Genomic DNA, 22,874 nt, shown 5'->3' with positions numbered 1-22,874 from the left:
GGGGTCATATGACTCACATTGCATTGTCTATTTTGGTGTCTTGGTATTCATATGTAATAGATCTTTGTACTAACTTCCACCAGCTATACTGGTGCGGAAGGCACAACAAAGCTAGGGCTCCACATCAAGTGCCCCCGTGTGTGTATTGTTAGTAAGCCCTGTCACTGAGGGTGGTCACTGCCAGAGGGTTTATTGCGTCCCCAGTGGTTCTTTTTTGTCCCTTCAGTTCAGGTTAGTGTAATGCAGCTTGAAGAGACGGGACCTCTGGTTTAGTGTCCTTATCCGAGAAGACTGGAAACACGGGAGAATAACTTCAACTCACTTGTGACACAAATTCGAATCAAGGCAGGAACCCGAAAAAATCCCCAGTTTGAGCCAGGATTCGAACACACTAGGCCACCCGTGCTTCCACATATTCCAGTATTGCACAATGCAGGGTAGGATAATATGACTCACATTGCGTAATCTATTGGTGTCTTGGCATTCATATCCAATATCGTTGGATCAGCACCATGGACAACTAAAAGCTCAACTTGTAGAGCCTGCCCGGCATTAGCGGCAATGTGAAGTGGGCTGTTGCCTTTCTCCTAGAAAAGGGAGCAGGGATAAATATTAAAGCACCTACAAATACAATATTACTGATTCCTGCTGTACATACTACCCTCAGACCATATTTCTCAGAGTTCACTTACTCATTAATGACATGCCCACAGGAATTATAGATTTCATTGGTAAATGAAAAGGACATATATTTGACCCTCCAATACTATTAGTATAGGTAATCTTATGGTTTTGAGTTCAATTTGTGAATAATTTGCATGAGGAGATTTTCAAAAGCTCAAATTATACAAGCTGCTTCGGCGAGTGCAATTTCAGCTTTTGAAAAACTCACGAGTGGCAATTTTGTCCAAATTGAACAAGAAATTGTATGATAACCTTTTTATAATATACATGGCAACATTTTATAGAAACAGACACATTATTTGTTGAGAAAAAGTCAACAAATAATGATTTCGATTTAAAAGTTTTTAACGTTCACAACTCATTGCATACGCTGTTGAGGAGTCACGCCAATTTTGACAAGAGCGCACACTGTTTTACCGTGATTTGATTGGTTCAAATTTGTTTCAATTGTTTGTAAGCCAATCAGCATCCAGTAATACTGCACTGAATTACCTTTTTTTCTGCAACGAATTACCTGAAAAAGCACTGCTCTCAGCCAATCAGAATTGAGTAATTTTAGATATGTATATTATAATAGGAATAATGGAAGATGCTGATATCTATGCTGAAATAAAAATCTTGCAATAGATTGTCCAGGTCTAGTAATTGAAAAAAACGTGTTTTGCATTATGCAGGCCTACAGCCGGCATTTTAAGCAGGGGGAAGGAAGGGCGTATCCAGGAATTTGAGAAGGGGGAAGAGGAGGGCATTCCTGGGATTTTGAGAAGGGGGAAGGGCCTATCTAGATTCTGAGCAGGGGAGGGGAGGGGAGGGGAGGGCATAGCCAGAAATTTAAGCAGGGGGAGCGGAGGGCGTAGCCAGAATTTAAGGCATTTGGAGGGGGTTGTTTGGCCATTTCTATTCAGTTCAACGACCAAAAGGTGCTGATGGGTACAAATTATTTGTAAGAAAAAGGGGTCATAAATAAGCTCCAATGATGCCTGAATCATGTATTAATAGCCGTTATTTTTCTTTGGACAAAATATCTTGAGAGGATGGTTCCTTTCGGTCGTAGAACTGCCATTCGCCATTTGCTTTCTGAACTGACAACGTAATTTGAATCAGGTGTATATCTCAGTACTTACAGGATGCATGTAGTTCGCTGGTGCTCCCATTGATAACAGCCTTAAGCTAGTTTCTAGGTTGGTTGTTCTCACACAAGAATGCAGTTGCTGTCAATTAAAATGAAATCAAAACTGTAATGTCACTGTAACATTAAATGTATGTTGAAATGATTTATAGACAGAGTGTTAAATTGTGAAGGATGCTTCCCCAGTACCTTTCCATAGGTGTATGTGAAATACAAGAGATGTTTTTTTATTCTAAGGGGCTGAGACATATATTTGAATTTTTTCTCTTTGCTATTCACTTGAAAAAGTTATTTCATGTACATGTACATAACAGGGCTGGATTGTTCTTTTAATAACTTTATCAGACAAACAAAAGTACCCGCCTGCTTGGAAAATTATGACAAAAAAATGATATTTAGAATTTTCAGGTAAATTTGCTAAATTTACTTTTTTAGCTTTGAGGGAACGCTCAAAAGGGAACGCTCAAAGGGAACGACGCTCAAAAGGGAACGCTAAAATGGAACGCTCAATTTAGGATGTAACGCAATTGGGTAGCAACTCCATGCACTTAGCCAATACATATTAAATACATACCAGGCCCAACTGTGAGGCATCGTCATCTTTACTGGATAAACGGTGTACAAATGATAGTTTTTGGTACTTGGCTTTGATGAAGTTAGACTTTGTTGGACTGCAAGTGATAATGATACAGTATGATGTGCATTTTATAATATTTGATTAAAAGGCAATTTAATGTGCATTAAAATGTAGCAATCAGCGATGGAAATCTAATGTATATTCATACATGGAGGTATGAAAAAATGGGAGAACCAGTCCAATATTCTGAGAATCATTATAGAGATCATCTCTAGAGATTATCTTGGGTCCTCAAGCATGGCCTGCTAAGCGTTGAATTAGTGAACACTGAGTAGATAAGCCTTTGGGAAGGGCTTGATTTTCAGCTAATGCTAAGGGTGTGGTCAATGCACCTGGTGTGGGGGTATAAATGGAATTCAGTAGAACTGCTGTGGTCAATTGTTGTTATTCAATGTTAATGACAGCAATGCACTAACTGTTGTTTAAAGATTCCTAACATAATTGTTGTTCAAAGTTTTCTACAAATCCTATGATGTGAAGTCTTTTGTGTTTAGTACAAAAGCAGTCAGTGTTAGAGAATGTCAATCCTATGTTCTTGTTTATCATTGAAAATACAGCAGTTTATTCGCAAGGGAGCTTCAAAATAACAATCTCCGAATGAAGTTTGATATGTTATTGACGGCATTTGATTGTAGATATCTTGGTTACTTGCTTGAATAAGCTGATGAAAATGGATGCTTTGTGTGACTCGCCATTGAGCAGGAGCGTAAAATGGCAGCGTGACTGGCCTTCTTAAATGCCCTTTGTAACAAGAGATACATACTGCACATTATCTTTAGGATTTGGTTTCCGGATAGTGGTTTTTGACTGTCCATGTTCCATCGTGGGAGTACAATAGTTGTGTTCCCAAATGGAGTTTGCACCATGGTTGACAAGTTGAACCACCATCTGAAAGCAGGCATATATTATAACACAATTAGTGTGACATATTGTTGAACTACCATTTCTTGAATCAATAACAAAATACCCAACAACATAATGTATAATGCATACAGTATAATGCATATAGTATATGTCACATCAAAAACATCAAAATTTAAAATGTCAACTAAAACATAGAGCATGGTTACAGTAATATTATTCTAAAATTAAGCATAATCCATCTTATCACCACTACATCACTCTCTAAAATCAATATAGCTTGGGGCAATAGCATCAAAAACTAGACATCTGACCGTTCAGCTAGCTTAGCTTCTGGGGTTTTGATAGGAGGAATTCACTACTTGCATTTAAATGGGCCCTGCAATGAATTGAAGATTACAGAATAATTGGGAGATTTGTTTTTATACAAGAAGTTTCTTTAAACATTTCACCAGTCAAAGTTGTTCTTGGCGTGTTAAAATGTTAACAGCATCTTATATCCTCACTTGAACAATACAACGAAGTGACACTTGGCTAAGTGATTAGTGCTTTATAATAGCCATTCAAAGAGCCCAATGCCTGAATATCAACGTAAGAAATTCAAAAATAACATGAAAAGGTATGTTCATGCCCTCGGAACAGCATACGCGAGACACACGCCTTAGAGATTGATTTCCGTGTAGGTAATACAAAGAATAAATATTGCGGGAAAACAACATGTCAGAATGTTTTCGATTTAGCGTTAGCTGAACAGGAAATGGCAAATCTGTACAAAGGGGGCATTCACTCTAGCTTTCGGCTTCCATTTGCGATGAAGGGTGATTCTAGAATGCTCAAAACTTGTGCAATGAGTTCCGATAAGTACAATTATATATGATTTGAGACGAAAGCATGACCTCGGAGATCATCTGATAAAGATTGTGTGTCGAATGAACAAGAAATTGGTAAAGACTAGACGCCAGTGCGTGAGGCCCCATTATCAGAGCACGCAAAGCAGGGGAGGGTGCAGGGACATTTAGGAAGGCTTTACGGTTCAGGAATTGACGGGTTTTTATTTGACTTACCGTGTGTAAGGTTGGAGGCCATATTGGATGTTTTGAATGCTTTACTTGCGAGACATGGCGGCCAAGACTTCTGTGAACGCTACAACACTCATCGCAAATCATCACACAGCGATTCAGAGAAGCCCATTCTGGCGCTAAACGAGAGAGCAGAGATCAAATACCCCTCAATTGTTAGCCCCGTGAAAAGAAACAAATAAACAGAGAAAGGGAAACAAAATTGCCGCATTGTTTTGACGAGGTGTTTGCAAATCAAATCACGCTTCTACTTTTCTCACCGGGAGCGCTGCAATCCGCGCAAATATCCGTTGAAACCCGTAACTTCATCCTCGAAGTCATCTCTTGCTACATTAAAATTCCCGATCGGGCGAGATCTGCCGGCAAACGGCCGAGAAAAAGGAGGTTACATATGGGAGCATCACAACATTCTGATAGGGAAAGATCTTGTAAATTTTGATTCGCGCCCACGCACTGCGCACATACCAGCGGCAGCTGTGTTGACGAGCATGAGCAAACTAGACCTTTTATCGTTCCCCATGAAGTATATACCGGGAAGGGATATTTTTTTTTTTTTTCCTATCCGACTTTTGTAAAATAAAATCGCCTGATACTAGGGCTAGGACGTGAGGGGAGTTGATGAGGAATCCAACTTGAAGGCGCTCTCTCTTCTTATACTTCCGCTTATCCCCTATGGAAATAAAGACTAAATAGAATTCTTATTCTGGCCTTTTTCTTCCCATCATTTTTCCTGATCTTTTTTGCGTTACCGGTCTACCTGTGGTTACAAAGTGCCTCGTAGGTATACGAGTAATGCCTGGCACTTCCATGTCTTGTCAGAGAGCGCCGCGTTAGTGGCTTGTACAGGGGATTTCTGTATATTTTTGCGATATTTCAACGAAGAAGTCCGACATGGAAGATCCAGAGCCCGTAGAATCTTTTGAAGACCTTATGCTTTCTAGTAATGATGGATATGTAAGTGAAATGACCACGTATTTCATGTTTTGTGTAAAGATCTCGAGTTTCACCCTCGATCTTGTTCTCACCACTTGCCCAGAGATGGTATTAGACCTAGTGGTTGAGCCCGGCATGAGTGATCATGATCTGGTGTTATTTGATCTAAACTTGAAGCCCTCTTTCAACAAGAAAAAGCCTCGTAAAGTCTTTGTATTTAAGAAAGGTAATATGGGGGCAGTGAAAACTGACCTTAAAAAACATCTTGATAATTACTTCAACAATGAGGCCTATCATAAATTGATCAATGAAAACTATGATTTCTTTAAAACCACAATCACTGAGATCATGAAAAAACATATCCCACAAAAAAACATCGGTGGTAGATGGAACTTGCCATGGATCACTAGTTCCATTAAAAGGTTAATCCGAAAAAAGCAACGTCTATATAACCATGCCAAACACTGTAACAACCTTGCTGCTTGGAAAAAAATTAAAGACTTGTGTAAACTCGTAAAGAAAAATTTCGCTAAGGCACACAGCGAGTATGTGTCCCAGCTCTTAACAGTCCCAGAGGGTGGTGAAACAGCAAACCATACCATAACCAAACGGTTCTGGACGTACACCAAGTCCAAAAAGACCCATGATGTTGGTGTTGCTCCCCTACGCGATGATAAGGGTGAATTAGTCAGTGACAGTCTTGGTAAGGCACCTGCTCTGAGTTCATAGTTCCAGTCCGTTTTTACTCATGAAAATAATAGTTCTATACCTACACTTGGACCAAGTCCTTATCCGACTATACCGTCTACTTTAATATCTATAGACGGTTGTTATAAGTTCAGATCCTCACGATTATGCTTTCAATTCGTGGTTTAATTCAACTAATATTTCTCAAAATCTAAATTACAACTAACTCCGAGCTTCAACGAGGAACCAGCCCCTACGGGGGGTCCCAATCAAACATCAGGGGCCACAGGGAACCCAAGGAGGGCAATATACATATTACAACATCTCCCCCCTTTCAAAACTTCAATAAACGTTCAAAGAAAACCCAAAAAATGTTCTTAACATTGTTCAATAAGTCTTTGTGGCTTCTTCACTTCACGACCAGCTCTTGTTCTGATGGGTGAATGTGCTTCTGTTTCTCTCTGATCTTCCTGTACTTTCAATGGACTTGGCGGTTCATTGATCTGCGCTTTCCTAGCGACCACTTGAGGTTGAGGACTCATGTATGTGGGAGCCACTGGCATCTTCGGATTCATGGGTGTGTCCTTCGGGACAGAAATGATGTCCCTTCGATTTCTTCGAAATACACGTCCTTTCTCATCTTCAACTACATATGACCTTGGCAGGACTTCTGCTTTACACCATTCTTTATCTTTGTTTACACGAACTCTAACTTTGTCCCCAACTTCCAAAGGGGGAAGGTCCCGGCTGTGTTGATCATAGCTCATCCGTGAACTTGCTTGTCGATGGGCTAATGCCTTTACCACTCTGTGAGGGTCTACTGGGTGAGGTACCAACAAACGTCGATGGGTAGGTAGTGTTGAACGTGTACGCCTACTCATGAGTAGTTGGGCAGGTGAGACACCTATGTCGTCAAAAGGTGTATTTCTGTACTTTAATAAACCTTCAAATGGGTCTTTATTCTCTGCTGCTGCTTTCTTAAAGATTCGCTTTGCAGTCTGGACAGCTCTTTCCGCAGCACCATTGGACTGGGGATACTCGGGTGAGCTGGTTACATGCTGGAATCCCCAAGCTTCTGCAAACTGCTTAAACTCATGGGTAGTACTGAAAATATTGCGGGTGTTACTATATTGTGGGCCATTGTCGCTGATCACTTTGGCTGGAATGCCAAATCTTGCAAAGATTTGCTTCAAGGTGTTGACAACACACATGGCAGTGGACTGCCGAAGTAGTTCAACTTCAAAATACTTCGAATAGAAATCAACCACAATCAAGTAGGAATGGCCAGCAAATTCAAAAAGGTCAGTTACAACAACCTGCCACGGTAGACCTGGAAGGTCATGTGGATGTAGGGTTTCTCTCTGCTGTTGGTTGCGGAATGCATTACAAATCTGACATGAACGTACTCGGTCCTTAATATGGGCAGTCATGGAGGGCCAAAAGACATAGTCTCTTGCCAAACTCAGACTCTTACTCTCACCCATGTGTGCTCCATGTATATCTTCAAGTACTTCAGCTCTCATGGATCTTGGTACTACAATTCTATCAGATTTGAACAGCAAACCATCTTCAACACTAATCTCTTCCTTGTAATTCCAGTATTCTCTTGCCAGTTCGTCAACCTGATCCTTGTCTTCTGGCCAACCCTCTAGGACATATTCCATTACTACTCGTGAGGTTTCATCGTTACTTGATGCATCTCTGAATTTCTTTAATGTGGAATTCTCAATTCCCAGATTTTCAATCAGATTGATTCCAATCACATCCTCTGGTTCACTTACTGGCGTAGTGTCAGTGAGTGGGGCTCTACTCAAACAATCAGAGATGATTTGTTTCTTGCCTGGGACATATCTCACATCCAAATCATACTTGGTTAGCTTCAGAAGCATTCTCTGCAATCGTGGTGGGCATTCATTTAGGGGCTTCCTAAAAATTGCCTCCAATGGTTTGTGATCAGTTTCTACAATCACTCGCCTGCCATATACATACGTGTGGAACTTGTCTGCTCCCCATAGTATAGCTAACAACTCTCTTTCAATGTTAGCATATCTCTGCTCACAAGACGACAAAGTCTTTGAACCAAAGGCAATCGGCTTACCCTCTTGGATGATGACTGCACCAAGGCCAGTGCTACTCGCATCTACATTCAGAATGGTCTGTTTGTGATTGTCAAAATAGGCCAACACTGGTGCATGGGTGATCACAGCTTTGAGCTTCTCGAATGCCTCTTGTTGAGGCTTCTCCCAGGTGAAAACTGCTACTTGCTGGGTCAGCTGGGAGATTGGGCCTTGCAGATCAGCTTTGTGTTCAATGAACTTGTCCAAGTAGTTGATTGTTCCTAAGAATCGCTGCACGCCATCTTTGTCTGATGGGGGTGGCATCTCACTAATTGCACGCACTTTCTCAGGATCTGGTTTCAAACCCTCGGATGTGAACACATGTCCGACATAGCTTACTTCTGGAACTCGAAGCTTGATCTTCTTTGGATTAAATTTCAGGCCCACCTCTCTGCTTCTTTCAAGTACTGCTATCATCTTCCTATCAACATCACTTATATCTTTTCCATGGATTAAAAAATCATCAACAATTATTTCAACTGCAACTCCAGCGAAGAGCCTGTCCATCTCTCGTTGGTATATCTCAGGAGCAGATGAAATTCCAAATGGCAGCCGTGTAAATCTATACCGTCCCCAAGGTGTGTTGAATGTCAGAAGTTTCGAGCTTTCCTCATCTACCTCCACCTGCCAGTATCCACTGCATGCATCCAGTGTGGTGAACATTGTAGCTCCAGAAAGGCGATTGGCAACTTGCTCAACAGTGACCATGGGGTAGTGTGGCCTCTTGAGGGCCTTATTCAGATCCCTGGGATCGATGCAGATACGGACACTGTCTTTAGATGGTGGGTTGGCTCTGTCCTTCTCTTTTCGTTTGTCAACAACCAACATTGAAGACACCCACGGTGTGTGCTCTTCTTCTTTAACGATAATCCCATCTTGTTCCATCTCTTGGAGTTTTTCTCTTGTCGGTTCAAGCAGGGATATGGGGATCTTCCTAGGGGGGTGGACTACTGCAGGCACTGATGGATCTATCTCTAGGTGTACCTTGTTTGGCAGTCTTCCCGGTTTGTTACTAAAACAATCTTGGTACTGGGATAGAACCGGATCTTCTACCAACAATTCTGCATTCGGCTTGTTGCCATTCCCTTGTGTGGTCTCCTTAGCCAGTCTTTCTGGTGTGTCTATCAGGTCAAGATTCATAAACTTGAGCACCTCTAAGTCTAGGCAGGCTTCACAACTCAACAGGGGTGTAAACTCTCCATGCACAACAAGGTACAGCAGATCTATTTTTCGGTTCTTGTACTGGGTTGGAAGGCGAACACATCCAACAGGATGAATTGCCTTGTCTGCGAGCCATCCTTTAAGAGGCTGATGAATCTTTCGTAGCGGTTGTGTAGTGATGGCCTTATATACATGATATGGCATCACATTGGCCTCTGCACCTGTATCAGCTTTCACTTTTACCTCTTTTTGTGCAATCCTAAGGGTAATCACGCTCTTCTTTGTGCTATTGGGGCTGGACACAGTCCCAAGTTCTACTGATCCAAAGTATAAGTGTGGATCACCCCCACGATCACCTTGGCCCATACTCTCAAACTGGTTCTCTTGCTCTACTGTGCTGACCGGTGTTTCTTTCTTACCCTTAAGAGGACACAACTTTGCAAAGTGTCCCTCTTGTTGGCAATTTCTACATTTCTTTCTTAAGGCAGGACAAATACTTGGTTTTGTGAAACGGTGCTGAAAACCACAAAACTTACAGGTAGGATTAGGTGATCTCTCTTTTCCTTGAACTGGGTGTACACTCAATGGCTGCTGTGAACCAGTTGGTGAAGCAAACTTGAATTTCTGCAACTCAGCAGCTTCATAGGTTCTACAGTAATCATGGGCACTTTGGAGTGTCAAATCTGGCTTTTTTAACAACTCCCCTCTCAACTCATTTGAGAGCACCCCTCCCACAATACGATCTCTGATCAGTTTATCTCTGAGGGTCCCAAACTCACATGTCAACGATAAGCGTTTCAGCTCACTCACGAAATTGTCCATCCTCTCACCTTCTTTCTGGTTTCTTTGATTAAACACAAGGCGCTCATAGATGACGTTTCTAGCTCCCTGACAGTGTTCCTTGAACTTTCTACACACATCTTCATAAGATTCATTGCTTTCTCCTTCGTTGAAAACAAAATGACTATATTCTTCAATTGCATCTGCTCCAGCACAATTGAGTAGCAAGTTCACCTTCAACTTGTCAGGTTTCTCATCCTTTCCTTTCGCCACTAGGTAAATTTCGAACTGCATAATAAATTTCCTCCAATTTTCTGAGGCTTGGGCATCCAGCACCAGTGGACCAGGAGTCCTGTGCGACTCTACTTCTGCCATAATTTCAATTCTTTTCTCGATATTCTTTACCTTGATTCTCGTTAAACTTTTACTTGACTTCTGACACCATGTTATAAGTTCAGATCCTCACGATTATGCTTTCAATTTGTGGTTTAATTCAACTAATATTTCTCAAAATCTAAATTACAACTAACTCCGAGCTTCAACGAGGAACCAGCCCCTACGGGGGGTCCCAATCAAACATCAGGGGCCACAGGGAACCCAAGGAGGGCAATATACATATTACAACAACGGTGTTATCAAACTACTTTAAAATGTTAACCTGAAGAAAGCTAATGGCCCTGATTTAATCCCCTGTAAAATTTTACAAGAAGCTGCCCATGAAATCGCCCCAGCTCTGACGTTCTTGTTCACACAATCTTTAGAGACCGGTACTCTCCCGAATGACTGGCTCAGTGCAAATGTGACCCCAGTGTTCAAAAAGGGAAATAAGAATATCCCTTCCAACTACCGTCCTATTTCACTGACTGCTGTACCTTGTAAAATACTTGAGCACATTATTTTCCATGACATAATGAATCATCTTGATACCCATAATATCCTCGTCAAGTTCCAACATGGTTTTCGCAGGTTCTTTTCCTGTGAAACGCAATTAATAACCACCCTAGAGGATGTGGGGAAAGCTCTAGATCTCGGCAGACAAACTGATCTGATCATCATGGATTTTAGTAAAGCCTTTGATATTGTTCCCCACCAGCGGCTTATTTCCAAGCTGGATTTTTATGGAATTCGGGGTCTCCTAAAGACCTGGCTTACAACCTGGTTAACACAGGGAACAATCCGTTCTTGTTGATGGAGTCTCATCTGCCCCTATAAGTGTGTCATCTGGTGTGCCCCAGGGGACCGTTTTCGGCCCACTGATGCTTTTACTCTACATAAATGACATCGGCAATGATTGTAAATCTTCTACCATAAGATTGTTTGCTGATGATACTCTTTTATACAGTGTCATCGAGGCAACTTCTGATGCACATCAGCTCCAGTCTGATCTTACCTCCATCGAGAAATGGGCAGAGAAATGGCTCATGTCCTTTAACCCAACAAAATGTTTTGTCATGAGAGTCACGAGAAATAGGGAACCTATAGTATTTAACTACACATTGATGAACCACATCCTTAAACCAGTTGAACACCATCTATACCTAGGCGTCGAGCTCTCGAACACACTTGACTGGAGCTGGCATATAAACAACAAAGTGTCCAAAGCCAACCAGACCTTAGGTTTTCTTAGGTGCAACCTAAGCAACTGCCCAGAGAACATTAAGGAAGCTGCTTATAAATCGCTCGTTTTTCCACACTTAGAGTATGCCAGCTCTGCCTGGGATCCATGGTTGAAGAAACACGTCAAACAGATTGAGAAGGTTCAAAGGAGGGCGGGTCGTTTTGTTAAAAATTGCTGGGATAGGACTCCTGGCACAGTCACAAACATCCTAAACGATTTGGAGTGGCCCCCTCTCTCTAAAAGGTGCCAGGATGCCAGGCTTACATTATTTTACAAGGCTGTTAACAAAAAATCAGCACTTGAGATACCAGACAATATTGATAGACGCACCTGCCAATTACGCAGCTCTCATCCAGATAAATTTATTGAGTTATGTCCAAGAACAGAAGCTTATAAGAACTCGTTTTTCTGTAGGACAATAAAAGAATGGAACAAGCTGCCCCGCCTTACCCTGGATTCCACTAGTGCAGATATTTTTAGAGAACGAATAAAATTAAATTAAATCAATAAAATTATATTAATACCAATAATGCTGTTTAAACGATTTTTATCTTTTTACTTTATTTAATCTTTTTTTTTATTCTGCCTTATTATTATTTTTATTCTGCCTTATTTTTATTTGTATTATTATTTATTTTTTATTTATTATTATTATTATTATTATTATTATTATTATTATTATTATTATTATTTCTATTATCATTTTATTTTATGTTTTTTTATTTATTTATTTTTTTTTATTTATTTTTATTTATTTATTTATTTTTTTTATTTATTTTAGTTAATTAATTAATTAATGTATTTATTTATACAATTAATTTATATCCACAGTGATGGTAACCCCTTTGTGGATTAACAATGTAGATGTAGATGTCATTATATATTTTGACACCTTTCGTTCCATGACACTAGAGAAAACAGTTTTCTAGCGCTTTTTGTTTGTTATAGACAAGAATGTTCCACTTCATCTAGTTATTAATCATTCGAGAGCTCTCTTATTGAGGACTCGAAAAAAAATCATAGTCCGAAAATTCGCAAAACCAGAAATAATCTTTTCTTGTGCACCACAAAATGGTGTTTGAAATCTTCTCTTTGACTTGAATCAGCGAAGATAAAAAGAAGCCATAAAAAAAGTCCCACAATAACCAATTGTGATGAAAGTCACTCGTCAAATCCGCCATTGTCCGAGGATGCTATTTTGGTCCTTAGGGAAAGTTCATTTATTATCTGGAGGGGGAGGGGGGGGGTTACTGTGGGGGGATACTGAGGATAGTGTGGGGGGGCCTTGAGAAATTTTTGAGGTCTAAAGGGGGGGCATCGAAAGTGTTTGGATTTTTAAAAGGGGGGGTCACTGATTTCTTTGGGTGTTGTCTCTACTGTATGATTTGAAAAAGTGTCTAATCAGACTTTTTGGTGTAACTTGGCTGGGTTTGGGGGCAGTTATTTGGCATGCACAATCCAGGAGTCCAGTATATGTATAAAGCCACATTTTATCTATGCAATGCAAACCTGTATACACCCTAAATACATCTTTTTATGGTTTCCAATGCTTATGTTCCATATCTAAAATATAAATAGAACATTTTAATGCTATAAGCGCTTATTCTCCATCATCAAAATCCTCTCTCATATCTGATTCGCTGTCTTCCTCGCTTTCTGTCTTTACTCTTTTCTCATGCTTCGCTTTTCTTGCAAGAAGATGATCGAAAAGCCTTTTTTGCTTCTTTTACGTCATCTAAAGCATCAACCATTATCAAGTTGCAAGCTGGAGTTATTTTCATCTTTGAGAAATAGAGTGCCTCATTTTTTTAATTAAAATGTTTTCAGCCAATTTCTTCCCCTTCACTTTCTGTCCAGCTTGCAGCTAATCTCTTGATCGCATTCCTTTCACATTGTCAATTGCCATTCCTGCCTTTGCTCTTCTTTCTATGATTTTCAGTGGGGGGGGGGGGGGGGGGCACCGAAAATATGGGGGAAGGTAAGGGGGGCATGGAAAATTTTGCTCCTCCTGAAGGGGGGGTCAACTAATTTTATCCCTTACTTTTATCCAAATCCTCACACCCCCCCCCCCCCCTCGGGATAATAAACGGACTTTCCCTTAGGCATTTCATGATAAATTGAATTGTTTGTTCCTCAGTCTATAGTTTCCCTATTATTAAACTGCTGAACAATCACCAAACAAAATTGTATCACCTATGTCTAGAAAAAGACCTTAGTCGTGGTTGTGTTTTGTATGCGAGGTATTTTAGCATAAATCTGAAGTGTCAGATATTATTTAGGTTCTAATACCATAAAAATAAAGTACTTGTAAGGTAGACATTTAATTTTTCCCATATGCATAAAGTAGAGTGCATCCTGAGTATCACAATACTTGATATAATACAGTAATCTCAACTATGATCTTGGCATAACAATATTGATTTTTGGTTTCACCAACCATAAAATATATGTGTTGGAAATGTTGTAAAATAAAACGATGCATTTTTTGGCCTCTTTCCTTAATTTTTCTCTTTTCTTAAGGTTTCTCTGTAAAACCTCAAATACACACAAAAGTAACCTGTTATTTTGTTACTCATTCAAATGTAACCCTGTGATATTAGGTCCCTAACAGATATGCTGTTAACCTGAAAGAGGGTGTTGACCTTGCACAGCTGCGCAGAGGAGAGGGTGCATTCTTTGAGATTGATGAACAAAACAATGATTGTAAGTTATTCTGGTACTGTAATAAATTACATGTTTTGCATATTGTCATTAACATGACTGTCAGTATCCGGACAGTAGATGTTCATAAGCATTTTGCTCTACTTGTTGGCAGCCTTTTAAAACCATTATTTTGGCTTTACATTATTTTTATCTATATTTTACACATTCTTGTTGGCGTCTCTTTGACTCAATTGTACCCATTTTGCTTGATAAACAAAGTTTACTGCTACAGTATTGCTATTGTATAATATCTGTCTGCCAAAGCTGCAATTGAAAAATTTGAAACATTTCTTATCTACAACTGCTAGCCTCATACTTCTTGATGTTTTTTTTTTATAGTTTTTCTATCGCTGGCCATAGTTCAAGCCCAGTAACTACTAAATGATTTCATTTGTGATTGTTTTATCCCAAAAATGTGGTTGCAAAGAAGTGATATTCAAATATCGGAAATTCTAGGTCTCTTGGATTGCAAAATACTACTAATATAATACTACTACTTTTTGTAGTTTTGTTTTTCTCTTATGACATTCTTAATATTGTTTGCAGTCCATAACAGTGATGACGAGGACACTGGGCCTTATTTTGACTCGGAGCAAATGTTCCAGCAATTAAATCATGAAGTCCTTGGAGTAGATGATGATGAAGATAGTGTAAATGATGAAGAAAACAATTCTAAGGTATGTACTTAGTAATGTACTGTACTAGAAAGAAACAGTTGTGGTTTCACTTTTGAATGACATAACCCTAACTCTTGTTAACATAACTGCAGATTTCGGCCACGCCTTGTGGAAAAATCTTGGACACAGTTGCCACGTTTTTGCCGTGGAAAATGTTACAATAATATTAGTCATTGCTGTACACTTTTGCCTGGGAAGTGATGCAGTTGGCAGTGTTGATGTGCAGTCTCAGTGCCTCTTACCACTAGGACCTGGGTTTGAATTATATACTATAGCTCCACAATTGATTAAGTTACTTGGTTCTCCCCTTCTGCTCCAGGGGCATTTCTATATGCTCTGCAGTTTTCCTCATTCCACAAAAAAGCACACAACTTTATTCCATGGTAGGGTATAGTTTTTAAGTGCAGCCACTGTACCTGAAGCCCAACCACATGCACGTTTCCCATTTTTTTAGATGTCAAGTCCATTACACAACCAATCTAAAAGAAAACTTCAGCATGAAGTTTTTAGTTTTCTTTTAGTTTAAATTTAAAAAAATTGAGCCCTGGTAAATCCATCCTTAAAAATAAATAAATGAGTGAATGAATGAATGAATGAATGAATGAATAAATACAGCATTTATATAGCATTTTACAAACCATGTTCTAAGCGCAGTTCACACTAGGCCACCTGTGATTTCATAATCCGTAACTACTTACAAGCTTTGTTGGGAAAAAGTGTCACTCCATTTCTGATGTACAGTCCAATTCAGAAAATGTTCTCATGATTGTCTCTACTATTTAGACACCATTTGAGAAGATGGCCCAAGGTATGGAAGACCTAACTGGTGATGGTGGGGTGCTGAAAAAAATCATCCGCCAAGGAACTGGCCCTGTGGTGCCTAAAACTGCAACTGTTCGCTGTAAGCCCTGCTTCCTCTAAAGCTTTTATCATTGTAAATGATTTGAGAAATGTTTGAATTTAAAACAAAGTATTGTAAATCATTCTTTGGTAGTGATATTCGTATCTGCACTTATTTCAAATTTTCAGTCCATTCAAATGGCTACAAGGAGTTCTGTGATGAACCATATGATTCATCACGGTTTAGAGGCAAGCCAGAGCAAATGAGACTTGGCGAAGGTACAAAACGTATAGTATAAGGTCACTTATATATGCAATTCAAAAAGAAATTATAAAACAGTGTTTTAACAGCATGCATGCTTGTTTTAACAGGAGCTTTCCCCGGACTGGACATTGGTGTATCAACCATGAGAAAAGGAGAACTCTCACGATTCTTGTTTGACAAAGAGTATGTCTTCAAAGATCTCGGATGTGAACCCAGGGTGCCTGGTGCTACAGGTGACTACAAGAAACAGCTCCAGCTCTTGTTGTTGTTTCTTTTTGTTGATGTTTTGTTATTTTCTCTGGCTTTGTGAATTTTCCTACAAATCATTTTTTCCTAATAAGACTGTGTGCTTCTTCAATGATTTCATTGCTTGCTAGTGATGTGGGAAGTTGAGTTGCTGAGCTTTGTTGACCATGGGCCTGAAGGTGACCTGGAATCCAACTTCCCTGAGGTACAAGCAGAACATTTTAATATTGATTTATAATCTAGCACTCTAATCTATCACACAATACAGTTTAGTTCAGTAACGACTGCTTACATGGCTCTAGCAGGGGGCACTTGGGGCATGTGCCCCCCCCCCAATATTTGTTAATATATATATAAGGAAACGACCAGTTGGGGCGTGGCTGTGCCCCCCCCCCAATATTTTCTTAGTGTTTCTGTATTGTGCCCCCCCAACCTATCTTATTTGCCCAGCTACTGCTCTGGCTTCCCGATCTGAGCCACTTTTAAGTGCTTTATTTATTCCGATTTTTCTACTTTTAAAAATAGATAAATAATACACATATACTGTACCATACTTATAGTAGACTTGGACACCACAAACAACATAGCCATATACTTAATAAGACCTCTTTTCATTTGATGTCAACATTACCATGAGGGACCCTCTAAGGGAAAGAAGACATGAAGGAGACATGCTCTTATAAAAGAGCACAGGACTACGGTCTACTACAGTGGACATGCTCGTAGAAAAATAGCACAGGAATAGAGCCAGGGAAGCGGAAATGCTCGAAGACTTTGCAGGCTTTTCCATAGTGCTTGATCTTTGTGCATGGGGAAGAGGTCTGTTGGATGTTGTATCCCCCCCTTCAGGGCATAATAAAATTTCTGTTGTGTGACTTTTTGATAGGGAGAGAGAAGAAAAGCTTCGTTTGAACATCTGTTGGCGGTTGCCAATGGTGACAGAGAAGTAAGAAGAACTGCGTCACTCATGAATTTTGATTTTGAACAGAGTTTGGGTTTACATACTGATCAATACTGAATACTTTGATCTCAGACAGGAAATGACCTTTATAAGAAGAAGTTGTATCACAAAGCTTTTACCAAGTACTCAAGGGTAAGATATGGAAAAAGACTGAAATGAAGGAAAAGTTGTCACAATCTCACAACACTGCCATAGACACCATCTACTGATTACTAAAACCGAGCTAATGCTAATCACTCTACAGTGTTTACACCTATTTCAATAAAGGTTGTCAGTGCGAACAGCAAATGGCAATTGCCAAATGGCAGTTCTACAACCGAAAGGTGTTTATGGGTAGTATTTATTTGTAAAAATAAAGGTGATAAATAAACTCAAGCGATGTCAGAACCATATATTAATTACATTAAATGGACAGTTGTATGTTTTATTTATATTTTTCTGAATCTGCAACAAATATTTTTGGACCCATGGGTCCTTTCGGTCGTAGAACTGCCATTTGACAATCGCAATTTGCCGTTTGCAATGACAACGTTTTTTAAAATAGGCGTATACAATTATACCTTATTCTGCCTAATTTTCGAGCGTACTTTAAAAATTCACATTTTTATTGATTTCAAAAAATAAAGAGCGCAAACTTTGATCCCACGAATTTTTTTGGGGATCTTTTATTGAAGAAATGTAACACTACTTGATAATTGAATCGAGAGAACAACACTTGTCCACATTACTGTAAGACTGACTTTTCAGGCGATTTATATTCAACTGCCACTAATGGACAGCGTTTTCGATTTGTTTCAATGAAACGAAAATAATTAACTTAAACATCAAATTCCCGAAATTAAAACCGCCGCAAACATAATTTTTCACTGCGATCGCGAAATTAAAGACTCGAAATGTGCCAAGAATTTTTTTTGTGAAATTTAAAATGTGTGAAAATAGAGAAGAATAAGGTAGTTCAACTTTTATCGTTATTATTGTAAACAGTTGCCATATCCATAGTGTAGGGGTTGGCTTCACAGGGATCTAGCATCCGTTTACTTTCCCCTCTTCATACTTTTTTTTTCTGTTCTATAGTTTGTAGTGTAATTATATTAGCGTCAGGGAAGTGTCAAAACAATCCACCAATCAACTGACTTCTAATCCTTGTTTGACCCACCAGGCCACCAAGCTGTTGGAGGAGTGTCGACTTCAAAATGAAGATGAAGAGAATATGATGAACCAGGTTCTTTTAAAACTATACAGCAACATGTCGCAATGTGCTCTGGACCAGAACCAAGAGGCAAGGTGCATTAAGTACGCCAGGAAGGTTAGTGTATGAGGACAGGTTCCCATGACTTAGCATGACTTAGGTACAGTATAGCTAGTAAAAGGCATACCTGATCCAGTAAGTCAAAATGTTGATCTACATATAGAAAAGAATATTTCATAATATACTACTCAAGTTGAAGATTTGGATTTTGCAATCCAAAATATTGCTCTTGAGACGTGTAGCAGAATAATCGAATTAGGAAATCACCCATCTTTGCCTTGCGTTTAAGTTAGCCCATTCACATTATGTGTAATAATAAAAAATCATAAAAAAGACATATTTTTGGAAACATGAAATGATGCGTTATTTGAAATGGAAATGGTCTTTGAAATAGAAATGGTCTGTTGATTCAAGTGGATTTAGTTTGCTACTCAAATGAATGCCTGGTTTACCTGTTTTTTGTCCTTGTTTTTTTGGTGTACGAAAGTACTCATACGCATCACACAATTCCTAAGAACTGACATTGATAGTACAACTCCTCCCTTCTCCTGCCGGATAAAAAAAAAATCAAAGACTGACTTCTACCCCCTCCTCCCTTTGCCTCCCCTTCCACCTTCCACCTAACCACAAAATGAATGGCATTACATTTCTAGTGCTAGGGCGCATGTTCTGAACCATATTGACCTCCATATGTGATGTCATTGAAATGTCTTTGAAAGAAAAAAAGTTTGCGCAAGAACAAACAAGTAGCTGTTTTGTAATGTTGTTCTTACCTTTCTACCTTTGATTTATTCAGGTGCTCTTTATTGATCCCAAGAACCCAAAGGCATTTTACAAAATGGGAAAGGTACAGTACACTGTAAAACTTTGATCCAGAAAAAAATGGGATTTTAAGAACGGTACATGAATGTTTGTAACAGAAGAATTGTGGTTTTATTGATTCTAGGCCTTCATGAAGCAGGGAGAGTTTGACAAGGCACGTGATAACCTGATCAAGGCACGGCGTTACTGTCCAGGAAGTAAGGACATCAGGGACGCACTGGTCACCCTGGACAAGTAAGTAGTACCCTCACAAGCCTTATCAAAACTCTCCGTCTTTTATCTTGCGTTTTGTCTAATGAGAATTAATTAATGTCCTTTCTATATACAGTATACATTTGCACCCATTGCATTGATGTTCTCTAATGCAAAAAAATAAAAGAAACATTTTTGACATCTTGTCGTGTACTATAGGGCTGCAGGGCCATAGGGAGTCTTAATATACAGGAGGGGCACCATACAGAGATATTGGATGGGCCACGCCCCTACTAGTCATTTCCTTATAATTTTAGTAAAAAAGCTTCTATGGGCTGTAAATGTATAAGAAGAATACATTACCTTCACATTGTAGCAGCCATGTGAACAAATTGACAAATGTTTTGACTTTAGTTGTCATTACTACGGTTTTCGAAACTCTCGCCAATAATTTCCACCTACTAAATTGCCTTTTTGTTTCCGCGTCCAGCTTGTCACACCGGCACTTTACGCTCCTTTACAATACCAACCCAAAGAAAGCCTTGATTCCCATCCACTAACCCAAGCAAGTAATGGAGATATACTTCAATCAGTCAAACATCCTTGGCATTGTTACCAGTTTTATTCGGGTAGATTAAGTAACAATGTTCGATGATTTTTAACGGAAAGCGCGAATACAATTTCAAAATTGTAAAAGCAGTGTGTCTATTAGACGTTTCGTAGAGAATGTGACTGATAATTTAGAGCGGATGGCCTGTTTAGTAGCGTGGATTCTAACAGATTCTTTTGTTTTTTTGGCGGTTGAGTTTTCCCTCTGCCCTCCTGAAGTAAACTGGTGACAATGCCGCTTTAAGTAGATCGTTGTGTTGCAGGAATGTGGAGCGGTTCAAGGCCCTGGAGAAGGAGCAGTGTATGAGGATGTTTCGAGGCCTGAATGTGACGGATAATGGTCAGTACTTGATCGTGCTACAGTAATGGTATCTGTGGTCGATTTCCATACTAAGTTGGAAATCACGGGTGGCACAGTGTGTTAGCCCAGTATTGGGCTCTCACCTCTGCTGAAACGGGTTCGGGACATGGATAGTATCTTTTCTATTTCTCGGCCCTGAATTTGACTTGTTGGACATATGTGAGCTTACTAGAAGCCTGTGTTCCTCAGTTCCAGTATGAGACATTCTTAATACATACGTAATAGAATTTTGAATATGAAGCGCTTAGAACATGGTATAAGCGCTGTATAAATGTTATAAATTATTTTTCTAAGTCATGTTTGTATGATACCTTTACATAGGAAAGGCACAGGGGGAGACCACAACAGATGCACCGCTACCTGTAACTGATGAGTTATCTGAGAGACTCAGGTACTGTATATCTATACCAATTTTCATAAACTCATTCAGACTTTCTCTCAGAGTTCGACTCTGAATGTTCCATTTTCTGGTTTCTTTCCTGTGAAAAGAAAAACTTTCCCAATGAACATTCTGCGATTCTCGCGGCCTTGTGGAATAATATTGGAACATTACGGTTTGTTTTTATCAACAACTCATATGTGATGTACGTGTTGATACACTGCGGTAGACTCTAGAGTGGGGCGTTTGTTTTCCTCACGATATCCAGTGCCATTGCGGTAGAGCTTGTTTGTTGATATTTCGCTATTTCAGGGTCTTTTCGATTATTGTCAAGTTTAGATGTTTACATGTCCTTATTGATTTACAGGAACTTTTCGGCTGATAACCAGGTGAAGGAGTTGACATTCCCAACAACGCTGACAGAGAAAGAGATTATGTATCTGAGGGATGTAGCGGACGGGATGGGCTTGAAGTGTGCCCTAAACACTCTAAAGGTACCGTAAAGACCTGCATATAAGAACCTGACATGACCGATATGTAGATGGAAGCACGGGTGGCCAAGTGTGTTAGCGCATCGGGCTCTCACCGCTGTGGCTCAGGTTCGAATCCTGGCACAAACTGTGGATTTTTTCCTGTTTCTTGCCTTTATTCGAATTTGTGTCACAAGTGAGTTGAAGTTATTCTCCCGTGTTTCCAGTCTTCTCGGATAAGGACACTAAACTGGAGGTCCCGTCTCTTCAAGCTGCACTACACTAACCTGAACCGAAGGAATGTAAAAGAACCACTGGGGACGCAATAAACCCTCTGGCAGTGACCACCCCCAGTGACAGTGCTTACTAACAATACAAACACGGGGACACTTGATGTGGGGCCTAGCTCTGTTGTGTCTACCGCCCCAGTATAGCTGGTGGAAGTTAGTACATACAACCCAAGAATTTTCAAGATCAGGCTTGATAGGTTCTCATTAATCGGGGTACTTTTTGACAACTCAGGCTGTTTAGGTTCTTAGTTAGTCCTTTTTTTCATATACACCGAATAATAACGGTCACCATAACGATAACAATCAATGCTGATATCACCATTTGGACATTTGAATCATCATCACCACCATCACCACCAACTCTCTGCCATTATTCTTGATACAATCATGTAGTGACTTTAAATATCGTCATCGACATTATTCCTTGTAATTAAGAACCCCGCCATCACCATCACCACCATCATCACCACCATCATCACCACCATCACCACCACCATTACACCATCACCATCATCATCACCATCACCACCATCATCATCATCACCATCAATTACCATCACTACCATCACAATCACCATCATCATCACCATCACCACCATCATCATCATCACCACCATTACATCACCATACCATCACCATCATCAACACAACCACCACCATTACACCATCACCATCATCATCATCAACACAACCACCACCATTACACCATCACCATCATCATCATCACCATCTTCACCACAACCACCACCATCATCATCATCATAATCATCACCCCATCATCATAAAAGCACTTGCTAACACGGTTTCACTCATTTTAGGGCAAAAAACAGCTAACGGTAACAAAATAGTTGAGGGATCTATCATGGGTCGAAGAAAGGGCACGTTCTTCAGCAATCGATCGACTTTTTGGAGCCAAAGCAGCCAAAGAAATGAGATGTTGAAATACTAATGTGTTAGCGACGTTTTGGACCTACTTAAGTATGAGAGAGAGGACGTTTTGCGGCTCATTAGGCGCCGAGAAGGAATTGATGGTAAGACCCAATCGATGAGACCAGGTCAAAAGGACATTTAGAGGTTTTCCAATACTTTCCAAAATAAAGTATAAGTAACGACCTTTGCATCCC

At 39.8% G+C, this 22,874-nt stretch overlaps 2 protein-coding genes across 2 annotated transcripts in view; one reads left to right on the top strand and one right to left on the bottom strand.

Moving 5' to 3' along the window:
• LOC5516103 (ARF GTPase-activating protein GIT2) overlaps nucleotides 1-4,842 on the bottom strand; it is a 30,290-nt gene extending 25,448 nt beyond the window's left edge. The window contains exons 1-6 of the mRNA XM_032385922.2: nucleotides 4,651-4,842; nucleotides 4,376-4,509; nucleotides 3,214-3,338; nucleotides 2,388-2,484; nucleotides 1,809-1,895; nucleotides 457-587 (exon numbers count right to left, since the gene is read on the bottom strand). Of these exons, the coding sequence (XP_032241813.2) occupies nucleotides 457-587; nucleotides 1,809-1,895; nucleotides 2,388-2,484; nucleotides 3,214-3,338; nucleotides 4,376-4,509; nucleotides 4,651-4,711 (635 nt within the window). The 5' untranslated portion in view covers nucleotides 4,712-4,842. The remainder of the gene's footprint in view (nucleotides 1-456; nucleotides 588-1,808; nucleotides 1,896-2,387; nucleotides 2,485-3,213; nucleotides 3,339-4,375; nucleotides 4,510-4,650) is intronic.
• A 334-nt stretch (nucleotides 4,843-5,176) lies between these two features.
• Nucleotides 5,177-22,864, top strand: LOC5516143 (inactive peptidyl-prolyl cis-trans isomerase FKBP6). Its single transcript, XM_032385923.2, has 16 exons — nucleotides 5,177-5,344; nucleotides 14,287-14,389; nucleotides 14,936-15,066; nucleotides 15,850-15,967; nucleotides 16,096-16,185; nucleotides 16,279-16,404; nucleotides 16,549-16,622; nucleotides 17,304-17,363; nucleotides 17,451-17,510; nucleotides 18,538-18,684; nucleotides 19,424-19,474; nucleotides 19,574-19,683; nucleotides 20,514-20,590; nucleotides 20,933-21,002; nucleotides 21,358-21,484; nucleotides 22,569-22,864. Exons 1-16 carry the CDS (start codon nucleotides 5,282-5,284, stop codon nucleotides 22,596-22,598), a joined length of 1,437 nt encoding a protein of 478 aa, XP_032241814.2. The 5' UTR covers nucleotides 5,177-5,281; the 3' UTR covers nucleotides 22,599-22,864.
• Nucleotides 22,865-22,874: the final 10 nt, after the last annotated feature.

The sequence above is a fragment of the Nematostella vectensis genome, chromosome 4 (genome assembly GCF_932526225.1).
Source record: "Nematostella vectensis chromosome 4, jaNemVect1.1, whole genome shotgun sequence".
In the NCBI taxonomy this organism is placed as follows: domain Eukaryota; kingdom Metazoa; phylum Cnidaria; class Anthozoa; order Actiniaria; family Edwardsiidae; genus Nematostella; species Nematostella vectensis.
Note: the sequence above shows the minus strand (reverse complement) of the source record. Positions and strands in the feature narration are given on the sequence as shown.

Coding starts and splice junctions, on each gene's coding strand:
- LOC5516143 (XM_032385923.2), top strand. CDS start 5,282: ATGGAAGATCCAGAGCCCGTAGAATCTTTTGAAGACCTTATGCTTTCT. Junction 16,405..16,548: donor CAGGGTGCCTGGTGCTACAG/GTGACTACAAGA, acceptor ATTGCTTGCTAG/TGATGTGGGAAGTTGAGTTG. Junction 17,511..18,537: donor CTTTTACCAAGTACTCAAGG/GTAAGATATGGA, acceptor TTGACCCACCAG/GCCACCAAGCTGTTGGAGGA.